General features: G+C 42.3%; 3 protein-coding genes and 1 long non-coding RNA gene across 4 annotated transcripts in view; 1 reads left to right on the top strand and 3 right to left on the bottom strand.

The window, feature by feature from the left end:
- LOC135337072 (PRELI domain-containing protein 1, mitochondrial-like) overlaps window positions 1-13,554 on the bottom strand; it is an 87,907-nt gene that overhangs the window by 31,828 nt on the left and 42,525 nt on the right. The window lies entirely within an intron of this gene.
- On the bottom strand, window positions 952-3,248 carry LOC135337320 (uncharacterized). Its single transcript, XM_064533241.1, has 2 exons — window positions 2,168-3,248; window positions 952-1,836 (listed from the first exon to the last, which is right to left on the bottom strand). Exon 1 carries the CDS (start codon window positions 3,215-3,217, stop codon window positions 2,342-2,344), a length of 876 nt encoding a protein of 291 aa, XP_064389311.1. The 5' UTR covers window positions 3,218-3,248; the 3' UTR covers window positions 952-1,836; window positions 2,168-2,341.
- Window positions 7,219-8,214, bottom strand: LOC135337306 (uncharacterized). Its single transcript, XR_010395052.1, has 2 exons — window positions 7,617-8,214; window positions 7,219-7,565 (listed from the first exon to the last, which is right to left on the bottom strand). It is a non-coding gene; the product is annotated as an uncharacterized LOC135337306 (long non-coding RNA).
- Window positions 8,465-12,825, top strand: LOC135337304 (apolipoprotein(a)-like). Its single transcript, XM_064533220.1, has 9 exons — window positions 8,465-8,626; window positions 9,088-9,489; window positions 9,552-9,830; window positions 9,886-9,913; window positions 10,200-10,681; window positions 10,749-11,024; window positions 11,218-11,445; window positions 11,614-11,826; window positions 12,299-12,825. Exons 1-9 carry the CDS (start codon window positions 8,557-8,559, stop codon window positions 12,670-12,672), a joined length of 2,352 nt encoding a protein of 783 aa, XP_064389290.1. The 5' UTR covers window positions 8,465-8,556; the 3' UTR covers window positions 12,673-12,825.

The following is a 13,554-nucleotide window of genomic DNA, read 5'->3' as shown; positions in this document are numbered from 1 at the left end:
ATGGAGTAATTATGTATGAGCATGCATGGAGCTGGTATAGTAGCAACTAGCAGGAAGAGCAGTCAGCTGACAGGCAGTGTCTCAAAACCAATTACAGTTTCATCCGAAGTATTCTACGAACTTCTCCTTTGTCATCGAAATACCCAATCAACTGCTCGTCCATCGTTCGTTCTCTGTGTCCTTTGAAGTGTCGAATATTCCTCTGGCAGAGGCGGCAGAGGCTGCTTCAAGGTTACCTCCGACTCCTTTCACACTTCTCTCTTAGTGTTATTCTCTCTAAACTGTACTTGAGGGCATGAAACCAGAGGAGTGATAATGCAGTGCATGTAGTATGTATCGTGTTCTTGCTTTCACCACATGAAGTTGTACCTAGAACTGTTGTTTATAGGCTCAAACATTATAGGCTGATCAATTAGCATTAAACATCCAAATTTCTCAAATACGTACAGGAAACGGTACAACATTGATAGAAACATTTTGAAAGTGTATTCAGTTGAGTGGTAAAAAGTGAATGTTCTCCTTTCTTCATGCTGTATACAACGAGTCTTCATGCTGTATACAACGAGTCTGTATGCATGCTCTTGTCGTACTTTACATGCAGCACATGCAACATTATGTTTTTTAATTAGCTAGTAATCTCTAAATCACAAACAAGACGGATGATCACCTCCTGACACTTGAATATCTGGTCGTAGCATATCATTTTAAAAAGGTGGTGCTGTTTCTGGAAGGGTTTAGGCATGAATTTTCCTGGTGAGGGGATATGGAGAACACGTTAAATACTTAATTCCTGCATGTGTTTGTGCAATTTGGCCTACATTTGAGCCTAGTCTACATGCATGTAAGCAACAGTTCTAGCTCCAATTGTCGTACAAGCAACGGATGAGACTACCTAAAGACATTGGGCTTATGAGGTAAAAGTACGTGTTTTATGCTTTTTTCAAATCAATAAACAATTTATGTACTATTGTGGTCTTGTTATGAAAAGGAATAGTCCAGTCCAGTACAATGTATAGTCCAGTCAACACATTACATGCAGACAGCCAATTAAAACTTATAATTCCTGAGCATGCATATAATATTATTTAATTATACTAAAACTTAAAAATCTATTGCAAAATGGTTCAATGTCATTACTTGGAGCTGCACGTTACCCATGCAAAGAGGGTCCTCCTTCATGTTTAGTAGAGTCCATTAGCAGTTTGGCCTTCGAAGACTTCGATCCATCATCATAATCTTCTTGAGCAGTTTCTCGGAAGCTTTGTGGGTGCAGGCGGAATAAAATGCCCATTTTTGGATTTTCTTGGCATTTAGATTTGGAGGAATACAAAGTAGTGAAATATTCGGCTTCAAGATGCTGTTCTTTTCGTTCCATTGTTACATAGTCACTTGTAAAAGGACGAGATTGGTGCTTCATGAAAACTTCGTCTCCTTCCATCCAAGTCTGAAAATCGGATGGTATAGCAATGGTGAGACAAGCAAATGAATCCTCCAGCCTGCTGTACAGGGAAAATTGAGCGTTCTTTACAGGAAAGATTGATTTCAACAGAAGTGAGGAATTAGAAGACCCAACTCTGCTTCGGTTAGCAGTCACAAAACGGGGAAGATTTGGAGCAGCTGTACGTAATTTTGAAAGAATAAAATTCACGTTTGTAAGTAGTTTGCGATCACTTGGTTCATCACCCCAGTACGCTATAGCAAAGCTGTTGTCTCCAAATTGCATGAAGTAGAATATAGAAGAACATTCAACTTTATCCGTTCCAATAATTTTGTCTTCGGCCACTTTCCAATAGACGGGTGTTTTGTTGATTGTAGTCGAGATTAGGAAGGGACCACCTGCATGTATGTATATATTAGTAAATTAATTGTACTGCTATTTTATGGCCACTCAATAGTTAAACACATGCATGCAGTATAACTATATACATGTGCAGTGAGTTGTTCTAGTTGGTACCGGCTCTTTAGGTTTCTTTCCTCCTAATCAAAACCATACATCAATTGCACCGGTATACCCTCAATACAGAATCACTATAGATATTCTATATACATGTGCAGTGAGTTGTTCTAGTTGGTACCGGCTCTTTAGGTTTCTTTCCTCCTAATCAAAACCATACATCAATTACACCGGTATACCCTCTCAATACAGAATCACTATAGATATTCTCACTGGAGTCATCCGTCTTGCTCTGAATGAATAACTGAATGGCAATGATCATAGCCGTCTGAACGGCTGCAACTCTCATCAACCTGTTGATTGGTTGTATCTGAAAACCAATAACCGCTTCATCAGAAGTATTCCATCGCACAACTCCCTCGTCGTTGAAATGCCCGATAGTTTGCTCTAGACTTCCTTTGTTCGTTGATGGAACTCTTTTGTAATTGCAGTAGAGGCTTTAGCAGTAGCTGCAGAAGCTACACCCACACTACCCCCAACTCCTCCACCTTTCTTTTCCGACCTTTTAGTATCAACACTGTAGCTGACTGCTCCAAGTTCTATGGAGCTGACGTAGTGTGTGACTCCCAGGTCAAAGACAAACAGTCGACAGGCTTCATTAAGATCTTTGGCATCATCGGAATCGACTGAATCAATTTGATTCGCAAAGTCATCAAGTTTTTCAATTGCTGTTTGGCCTTTCAGTCCATCGATTGATCTTGTCAATTGTTGTTTTTTGAGGTACCTCAAGATCCAAATGGCCAAGTCATTTTCAAATATTTGAAATCCACTATGGTTTTCGCTCTTCGAATCTATATGCTCATTAAAAACTTGTGAGCCAGCTGGTATATCATTGAAGTCGTATCTAAATGAAATGGTTCGTGTTTGGATTTTTGTTCCTTTTACTTCTACACTTGAGTTCACACTCTGTGAATAGTGCCCATCCAAACCGATCTTTACATGGCTGCTTGGAACATTCAACGAGAGCTGTATCTTACTCAACTGGGATCTTGACGAAGAAACAGTCTTCTCATACTTTCGTTTGATGCCATTTTCGTTTGTACCGATTACGTTTTTGAGATCTTTGGAGATGATTCGCAACTGTATAGGGTCTTTGTTCTTCCATAGATTTGGATCTGTACTGTCAATTCCTCTACCCAGTCCAAGCTCTTGGAAGTGCTGTATCTCTTCTGGAGTGATAACTGGCACAAGTTTTATAGACTCAGTTGCCTCTCCTGCTTTAGGGGTTGCGGGAGATTTCGGGTTTGCCTCAGAAGTTGCCATTCTACTATAGCTACTACTACTAATCAAACTTCCTGCACTTGAAGTATTATATAGGCATCCCCATGCATGCATGCAAGAAGTTTTCGATAAGGTGTTTCTTTGAGGTTTCGGAATACCCAAATATACCTACAAACTTGCGCCTCATATACACATTGTCATTTATTTTTAGCTAGATCTATAGCCAAAGTGAAAAGTTTTATTATATAAATTGTATGCTGCAAAATTCGAAAAAGAAACAATGGAAGTCAGTGCAGCAAAGTGATTAGCTGGGCGTAGTCCGGCAGTGGGGCACCCGTTCTGACGGGTGGCCGGGGGAAACGCAGTCGCTTATATAGGATTTGTACTGCTGCAATGAGGAGTACAGCCCAATCAGATTGCAAAAAAATAACGATTTCATTGGCTCTGATAGGAATTTCTCTGATAGGAAATTCTTGGTCCTGATAGGAATTTGAGTGCATGCTTGATTTTTGATCAGCAACTAGCTAAAGAGTTCCACTATGGTCCTCAGTTCTTACATGTTTGCAGGAGTCCTTACTGGCGACAATATCAGCACTGTCCAAACATATTATTTGGTTTTTGTCCGACAATTGCAACCACGGCGTCTTCTTTCAGCTGTAACACAAGTAATTTTTTTTTATTTAGAGCTACAACATTTGGAAAATACAGAGTAGCTTTAAAATAATTCTTGAATGGTGTCTGTATCTTATGAAGTTTTGAATATAGTGTCCGACATAATTATTATTATTATTATGATAGGATGTCCGCGATTGATTCTAAAGCGCGGCCTGGACCTAGTCTCGCGCAGCCAACCCCGGATGTTTTCTAAATGCTAGGTAGATAACATGGGTCTGGTGAACTTCCTATGTAGAAGTTGTGTCGACACGCCGAAGATTTCTTGGCATGTCAACCGCTGCGGTCAATTGGAGGCAAAAAGAAGGAAATGAAGGAAAAGAAGTTATGCAAAGCAGCCTCTTGTTGCCCACAGCATTTCATATTCAAGTGGCAGTACTGCAATTCGTATTTGGCAAATACAATTTAATTTTCATCTTTTGCTTTGAGAACTGAATCCATGCCATTGGAACCTTGAAACATAACATGCCTGGTTTAAGCTCAGTCTAGATCTTTCTAGCTGACTCTGAGTAGTTGCTATAGCTTCTCTCCTTCTTGCATGTGTAGATTCATCCTGATTGAGCACTGAGCACCAAGGACTCTCAACTACTATTTGCAGAACTGTAGTTTTCACATTATTGTAACCACACTGTGGTCATCAACCATGAATCAATCATCTGCACTTATCACCTTTTGTCCCTGTTGCTCTGTATAACCGTATAATTATGTATACATTTTACGTAGTATATTCACTCAGGTGTTCCTTCTAGGAACTTCCTGTCAGTATGATCTTAATTTCTGACCCATCACAAATTATTCACCTTGTCTAAAATGACTAAATGTAAAGTCATACTGTAAAGCATCGATTATTATTATTATTATTATATTATTTGTTACCACTATTTACTTGCCGATAGACCCAATTTTTAATCGGGACTGGTGCGAGACTAGATAGCCTGGACCCGAGACTATAGGTCTACTTGGATTATGATGCTGCGGCATGCTGCGGTCTGCACACGTAGACACACGTACACATCATCTAGACACGTTCAGTGGCGGATCTAGAAAAAGTGATAGGTAGGTGCTGCAAGAGTCTCCTTCAATAAATAGCGATAGCGCGCGAAAATCAGGGGTTATGCCCCCTTTTGACGTCATTTCCTGTAGGTGAGGTGTCAATAATAAAGACATAAGACTTTGTAAGTGTTGTACTGCACTCTATTCTTGTTGAGCCTAGTCTGCACTGCAGTGCTGCTTTTATCACAGCTTTTAAAGATACTACTGTACTAGATAGGTCTATAGCTACTCAGCTACTAGTACCAAGTCTGAGTGACTTCCATCAACCAATGAGTGAGACACAAAGATAATTAATTTGTCCAAGGTCAGGGGGGTGCTTCAGCACCCTCTACTACCTGCTGGATCCGCCCCTGCATGACGACGTTGAGACAAAAGACTGACTGTGGCATGCACTAGCAGTGCAGTCAGTGTCTAGCCTGACCAGTGAGAGATATACACTGATGATAAGAGGAGCTGGTCAGTCAGTGGCGTATCCAGCTAGGGGCTCAGGGTGCTCAAGCACCCCCCTAAGCTTTGCAATTACTGTAACCTGCTGGAAGCTGAGCCTGCACTGCACTATGAAGCTAGCTGAGCTAGAGCTAGCTTTTATACTCGTTGGAGAGTCAGAACACACCTTCAGATAATAAGTGTCCTGGGCATGCGTAGATCTACTGTGACTTATTAAAGCTGCATGCTACAAAATAGTACTAGTCAAGAGCCTGCATCAGGAAAGGTTGTTCTTTCTCACTGTCAGTGTCTATATATTCAGCCCAACATCACCAGCAGAAACCTGATCACACTCTAAATACCAGGTAGAAGACAAAAAAACAAAACAATAATTAAACAATGGTTTCAATACAGATTTTCTTCGTGATAGTATAATTATTGTGCACTCTGCCTATCACTAGTCACTAGCTGCTCAGCAGAGAGGTGTTTCAGTGGTCTGAAGAGAATGAAGACAGCATTATACGATCACACAGAATGATTGACTAACTGGACTATTTCTTCTATATATATGCACATACACTGTGACATACCTGTATAGTAGATATTGATATAGCTATATAGATGAGTCAGTTAGGCAATGATATCTTCTCTGTTCTGGGATTGTTCTTTGTAAATAGGATGTGTCCTATGTCATGCGCGCAGTAAAACATGGGTGTGGCTTCCGGTGCGTGGGCGGGATCCAAAATGTTTCGCGCTATCGCGTGACCTGAGCAGTACCCTCCCAGAAACTAGGGTTGGTAGATTACGCTCGAGATATTAGTTTATTCACAGCATCAAATTGCCTACAAATTTCCTATTATTCCCTACGAAGCACAACACAGACTCCATGTCATCACACAAGTAACATCAAACTATATAAACAATGGCCACATGCATGACTCTTCTATTAACACACTTAATTAACAGAGGCGGATCCAGGGGGTAGTTTTGAGGGGCCCCCCCTATTGAAAAAAACTACCTAGATCTATATGTATTGCTAGCCAGAGGTTACAACAATTTTGCCACCAACCTTGTTATACTGTATAGACTCACTGACTTAATAGATGCTAGGAAACAGCCAGGTCTAACTACTATAAGAGTATAAACCCTTCATACTCTTAGTAGCTAGACCTGCATGGCTGTTATCTAGCTAGCTAGCCTAATAAAGGGTCTAGGCTATAGCTAGACTCCTTCACCGGCCTTATAGAAACCGGATATACGGTTTAATTTTATTCATGATGCTCACAGAGCAGTAGTACAGTAGAACCTCGATTATCCGGCATTCCATTATCCGGAACCTCGATTATCCGGCTAGGCAGTTTTCTTATTATCAGATCAAAAATGGGCGTGTCCCTCAAACGCGCATGCGCGTTGCAGCTGTAGCATGGAGACATGATGCCTGTTTATCTTCTACGCATGCGCATACAACCTGGCACTGCTGTTCAATAAAGTGGAAGGTGTGGTTTATCTATTCGATTATCCGGCATATTCACTTATCTGGTGTCCGGATAATCGAGGTTCTACTGTATTGCAACACAGTAGCTAGCCTCGAGACCAGGCCGATTAAAATTTTAATCGGCCTGGATTCGAGGCTACACAGAAGCCCCATAGGAATTTGAGCGCTTGATTTTTGATCAGCAGTTAGCTGAAGAGTTTCCGCTATAGACTATTAGTCCTCAGTGCTCTTACATTTTTGTAGGAGTCCTTACTGGTAACTGTTCAAACATTATTTTGTCCGACCATTGCAACTATGGCGTCTTCTTCAGTAGCCTCGATCCCAGGCCGAGTTTTCGCTTTTATAACGGTTAGGCGAACAACTGGGCCTGGTACTAGTTGTCTGCGCATGCGTCAAATTTTCATTGTATATTTGTGGTCGGCAAAAATATTTAATAAATCAATAATCAAAATTTGTACACAGAAAATGCACAGAGTGAGTACACAAAAGATGCACATAGGGAGCTGCTTCACAAAGGCCTGGGGAGTTGCCAGTTGTGCTGCAGCACAATTACAGTGACCCAGGGCAACTTCAGGATGATTGAATGCCTTCAAATTACGTTTCAAAAAGATTTAGCAGGCTGCTGGACTTCTCTGATTCTAGGCCCCAACTCGTAACTCATTGCTTGAGAAAACGTAGATTCTCTTGATGTCTCTGAGCTACCCAGCAACGCTCGAATGAGCAGGTCATACTCCAGTCCTGTGTCTGTGAGTATAGGACAATATTAAAAGAAACCAAAGATGGTTAAACCCTTACCTCAAACTGTCCAGTCTCGTCCGTTAGTATAGCCAAGAGGAGCACTGTTGGGATAGCTGGATATTAGCCATTGCTCCTGTACAGAGAAGTAGACATTTTAAATACGTGTAGATCTATACATATTAAATTTCTCGGTTATAGTGTCATTGTCGACGAGCTGATGATGGCAGCACCAAGTTCTCTAGCTCACACTCTTCACTTGATCTACTATATTAATGATGAAACTATAGTCTACCTACATTCTTGCCAAACATGAACAAGACTTGATAGCATAGCCGGCCATAGGGCCCACACAAAAATATCTGACCTTAACAAGCTTGACAAAGCTTTATACCTCTTCCCTTGTTGTTCAGTCTTCAGAATAAGCTTCAGAGAAGAGAGAAGCTTCAGCTAAGAGCCATTCCAATCGATTCCAATAATGATAAAACGGGAACTGACTTCTAGTACACGATAGTACACGAATATAAATGTCACGAAAGTGAACGAGAATATCCATTCGTCAGAATCTGACGAACGATTGACGCATGCGCAGACAACTAGTACCAGGCCCAGTTGTTCGCCTAACCGTTATAAAAGCGAAAACTCGGCCTGGGATCGAGGCTACTTCTTCAGCTGTAACACAAGTAATTTTTTACAACATTTGGAAAGTACAGAGGCTAACAAAGCAGCTTTAAAATAATTCTTGAATGGTGTCTGTATCTTTGATACTAGTGTCCGACATAAAATAATAATTATGATGATGTCCGATGATTTCTAAAGCGCGGCTAGCCTCGAGACCAGGAAGATTTTAATCGGTCTGGATTCGAGGCGAAAGCGCGGCCTGAACCCGAGACTCTGATAATGATGCTGGAGTCTGCACATATCGAGCAAAAGACTGACTGTGTGGCAGTCATGAGTGCAGTGTCTTAGCCTGACCAGTGAGAGATATACACAGTACAAGATGATGATAAGAGGAGCTGGTCTACTGGTCCTGCTGTTGGTGGGAACCTCCCTCACGACTGTTGTTAGTGGTGAGGCTCACTGCAATAATTACCATGCTGGTAGATTTTTCTGCGATGTTACTGCCGTTAGATTATAGGCCATAGCTGTGTAATCACTGAGATTCATTCGATTTTACTCTCATTCGCAGCAATAGCAGAAATTAATACCCGCAAAAATATGTCACTTTAAGGTGTACAGCATGCATGCATGTTCAGTATGTTCAGTCATGTACAGAGCTACATGTAGTATATACTTGCATGCTTTGCACACTCCCCACTGCACATGCATTCTACATAAGCTTTATAAGCGAGTCCAAGGTTTCAATAGGATTATGGGACCCGGAGGACCCGAGGCTGTATAGCGTCCCGAGCATAGCGTATATAGGCATACTAAGTGTAGCAGTTCAACACTCACTCTTATCTACTCTTGCATGGTCCTATATATACACAGCCCATCCATTCCTAACAGCTAGTATATCTGTCCTACACAGTCACAGATGAAGAACCGTGCTATAATCCTGATGCTGTCAACATTAGTGCTGGAGTGGGAACCATCAACTCTACCCAGATGGTCACTGTACAATGGGACTCTACTATTCGTCCTAGCCACACTGAATATTGTCATGGCTCTCGCAGATATTCTATATATGTGTTTATGTTTGGACAAGAGCAGCTTGATGATTACGTAGACAATGGTCCTGTGATATCAGCTCCACCAACATTCTACATCAACACCAACAAGCCACGGGAAACACACTATACACTCTCCCCACCAGTCAGGAGAGACCTCTACTACATTTTCCAGATACAGAACAGGTACACGGATAAAAATCTCAGAGAATTGTACTTCTACAATCAGTTCACCTCTCCCATCTTCTACTTTGGAGAACAAAGTAAGTTGTCTATATAAGTAAGCCCTCCTGCATTGACTGCATGTATATATATACATGCACAGGATCACCTTATTTCCTGGAAAGTGATGACATCACACTGACAGTGAGTGAGCGGGACACTGTCATTATACAGTGTCCAGCTGGAGGTGCCCCGCCCCCTTATGTCCTCCTCATACGTGATGACCGTGTGTTGGGTACACTCACAGGAACTGGATATCAAATAATTGTGTCATTGTCTGATGTTGGGGACTATTACTGCTCTGCCTCCAATATTCATGTGAACCCTCCACACCTCAAAAGACGTCTCACTGTTAACAAGAAGGTCACCATCAAGTTAGCAGGTAAGATACTATGATTGTGTGTGTGCATGTGTTATGACTGTATCTATCCCTCCAGTGTCCTTGGAACCTAACCCTAATCAATCGTGAGTTGTGGTATAGAAGCCATGCGCAGTATATAGCAGTACAAGTGTAGGGTATAGTAGTCTAATACAAAGGCCGAGGAGGTCCTACAGGCGCGGTTCAGCTCAAGCAATTAGCCGCTGATAACACACCGTGTGCATGGCGGGGCATGCATGGGCAGGTAATTAATGCTCAGTCAAAGACTATAATTGCTAGAGCTGCACCGTGCCTGCATGGGTACCTCTTCATCTGTCATTCACCACAGTCTACTACACAGTGGTTTACTGTGCACTTTTATTCTTTATGCAGTCCTTGTCAACCTTACTACAGTCATACGTGTCGTAACTATATCCATGAGGATACCAATGTCCTCGTCAATAATGAAACAAAAGTGTTGGAAAGCACCATAAGTAAACAGATTGGGTTAATAAATACCTACACAGCCACTCACCATGCTAACCTGACCTACATGGCCACTGGTATCACTGAAGAAACCATTGATCAATGCTCTGACTTTATTCGAGGCATTGCTTGTAACAGTGTTTACCCGTATTGTGACGCCAGCTCTACCAATAGTCATCCTGTACCACGACCTCTCTGCAAGCACACTTGTGATATTCTCAGAGCTGAAGGATTCTGTAGCTTTTTTCTGGACCCATCTTTCCTTGAGGAGTACCGTTATCAACTCTCTCCATTGCGTGATGCTCTGTTTGCTAGCTGTGATAATCGCACTACCCCTGGAGGAGAGAGCCCAGAGTGTATCTATGTGTCCTTAGACAGTCCTGCAGTAGGTAAGGAAGCATGCAGTCATATAGGGTCTATATTATAGGCTAGCTATTAACTATGTGTTATATACAGATAGCCCTGGTGAGGGTGTAGTGGAACAATTGGAGTGTGTTAAAGGCAATGGTAGAAGTTACGCTGGTCACCTCTCACGCACTATCAGTGGGTTACCTTGTCAGTCCTGGTACTCACAGTCACCCAACACCCACTCTATTGTCCCTGCTCACTTCCAACTGGAGCTGTATGGTGCTAGCTTCTCTTGTCGTAACCCAGGTGGACTAGGGGAGCGACCATGGTGCTACACAGCTAGAGGCAGTGGGCGGTGGGAATACTGCAACCCTCCACATTGTCGTGAGTGGCAGTACTGGTTGCAAGCTTCGTTTGCCTATATGTACTGATGTAGGTTATAGTACTGGCTGACACTTTGCTTTTATATGTGTACAGATTTATTTTGGTCGGGCCCATTTTATAATGTTGATCGCATGGCTATAATCCTTGTGTACAGTGTTAATTGGTGATGCTACTGGATGTTGATTCCTTGCAGATACTTGTGAGATGTATGGTGGTCAGTTCTGCTCCTCACTGTCTGGCTACAGAGAGAGAAGTGTGTACGTGAATCGTGAGGGTTGGAGTAGTGTATCACTGGGTGATATAGAGGGGAGCATGGTGGGCCTGTATCACAGTCTAGGGGGAAATGGACTGAGCCCTGCCTGTCAAAATGCTCTCACTCTCCTTATATGTCATGGATCACTGCCATTCTGCAAGGAAGGAGGTCTGTTAATATTGATATTGAATTGTACTTGAGGTTGGCTATTATAAGTCTTTGTGGTGGGAGCCCATAGAGAGGTGCTCTGAGCTCATGCATGCTTCGAAAGTTCCCCCCCCCCAGACTTACTCACACTTTCCTAGTCCCCTACTAAACTGTACTCCCCCAATGCAGGTTCTCCTAGTCCCCTGTCCTCTTGTGTGGACCACTGCACACTGGTAGATGAGATGAGGTTAGCCTGTCCTGTCAAGGTCCTGTCGGAGCTGACGTCACGTTGGAACTCTACTCATCGTGTAACTCAACTACTAGGCCCTGATTGCAGCCTCTCATCTGGTCAGCACTGTATGCCCTCCCCTACAACCATCACCACCACTCAAGCTGTTAGCAGTGAGTCTACATGCATTTTAGTGATTTGTGCACGCATGTCGGACCTCCTCTGGGTTGCTACGGTAGTGATGCAACATGCCATATATATACAGTGCACTGATCTGCCCACTCACTGGGCAACAAGTAGTTAATATCGGGTTGCTATGCATGGTAGTGATGCAACATGCCATATACAGAGCACTGATCTGCCCACTCACTGGGCAACAAGTAGTTAATATTGGGTTGCTATGGTAGTGATGCAACATGCCATATTGAGTGGGGAAAATCAAAGAACTGGATTGCTTTGATTTTTCCCACTCATGGGCAACAAGTACTTACTAGATGTGGAGCTATAGCTAGATCAATAGCGCTTAAGTGGTTCCTCCACCAAAACCTTAGTACACAACATATGCCAGTCATGCAGTCTAGGCCACAACCTTACTTTGCAGAACTGATTTGCCACCATTATTTTCATTCCATTCTCCCCTTGCAGATTGCTACAACAGCAGTGACTATGGCCAGAGCTATGGTGGCCCACACTCACACACTGTATCTAACCTGCCTTGTATGGACTGGAGCGAGACTAACACTAGTTTCACTGCCACACTCTACCCGGAGCTAGTGGGAGCTGGTAGCACATGCAGGAATCCAGGACAGTGGGCCAAAACTCTGTGGTGTTTCAACAACCAGGGCTTAGTTGAGCCATGTCTGGTTGAATCATGCTCCATTGTTGGTGAGAGTACAACAGCGGAATCTGTTGATAGTGAAGTACTTATTCAGAGCTCAGCTATGCCAGCATTGTCCACTGCACTAGGTGGAGCAATTGGTACACTAGTACTATCAATTCTTCTTGGTGGACTAGTATAGCTATATTATTATTGTGTGAACAAGTCTGAACAGAATTAATATATTCATGACGATCATACTACGTTAGATTCCCTCAGTTGTACTGTTTTTGGTGTAGCTAGATCTTTTCTTATTTATTTTGCTGTGTTTACATTGATTTTCTGTTGCTAAGGACTTGTACATGGCTTCATTTGTGCCTCCCACCCACACGTTTATAAAATGACATATGACACTACTAGATGTGCGCGGCCTGTCCCTAGCCTTAAAAGGAAGGACTTGTTTCAAACTTATCAAGCGTTCGTTCTCTGTGTCGTACTAACTATAAATATCGTTAATATTGGCCGCGCCTCTAACCGCAGAGAAGGGGAGGAACTGGAAAACTGTATTACGTAAGAGGAGTGCAATCATTGCATTTATCAAGCGATTATTACACTTATTGAGTGATGTATTACAATTATAGTAAAATGATCGAGCGATATTATTACAATTATCGAGAGATGTATAACTCTATAATTATAAATTTTATCCAGCGATGTACATATTAATCCAGGAGGCAACTCTATGTCATTTATCGAGCGATGAATACGAGTTTAGGGTTCAAAGGTTACTTTATCCCGCAGCTTTTAATCAAAGTACGCATGAGAGACACTCGTGATTGAAATAATAATTATGTTCCTCTACAGAAGAGGAGGATTTAACAATGGTTTCGGGTTTAGGAGCAAGCTAGCCTCTTCACTGGCCTCTCCTGATGAAGTGTGGCCTGGGATCGAGGCTATAGGAGCAACTGAACAAATCCCTGTACTAACACTTTTTTGCATTGCATGGCATTTCCACCCTCGTTATTCTTGCTGCTGAATGCATGGGATGTGTAGCAATTAGTATAATGTAAGATTTTGGTGCAAA

This window comes from Halichondria panicea, chromosome 6 (genome assembly GCF_963675165.1).
Source record: "Halichondria panicea chromosome 6, odHalPani1.1, whole genome shotgun sequence".
Taxonomy (NCBI): domain Eukaryota; kingdom Metazoa; phylum Porifera; class Demospongiae; order Suberitida; family Halichondriidae; genus Halichondria; species Halichondria panicea.
This window is presented reverse-complemented; position numbering and strand designations above follow the sequence as displayed.

Bases quoted from the DNA above. Each gene is read 5' to 3' on its own strand.
- LOC135337320 (XM_064533241.1), bottom strand. From the start codon at position 3,217: ATGGCAACTTCTGAGGCAAACCCGAAATCTCCCGCAACCCCTAAAGCA.
- LOC135337304 (XM_064533220.1), top strand. From the start codon at position 8,557: ATGATGATAAGAGGAGCTGGTCTACTGGTCCTGCTGTTGGTGGGAACC. The intron at 9,831-9,885 runs GTAAGATACTAT...CTATCCCTCCAG, and splicing joins GGTCACCATCAAGTTAGCAG to TGTCCTTGGAACCTAACCCT. The intron at 11,827-12,298 runs GTGAGTCTACAT...CTCCCCTTGCAG, and splicing joins CACCACTCAAGCTGTTAGCA to ATTGCTACAACAGCAGTGAC.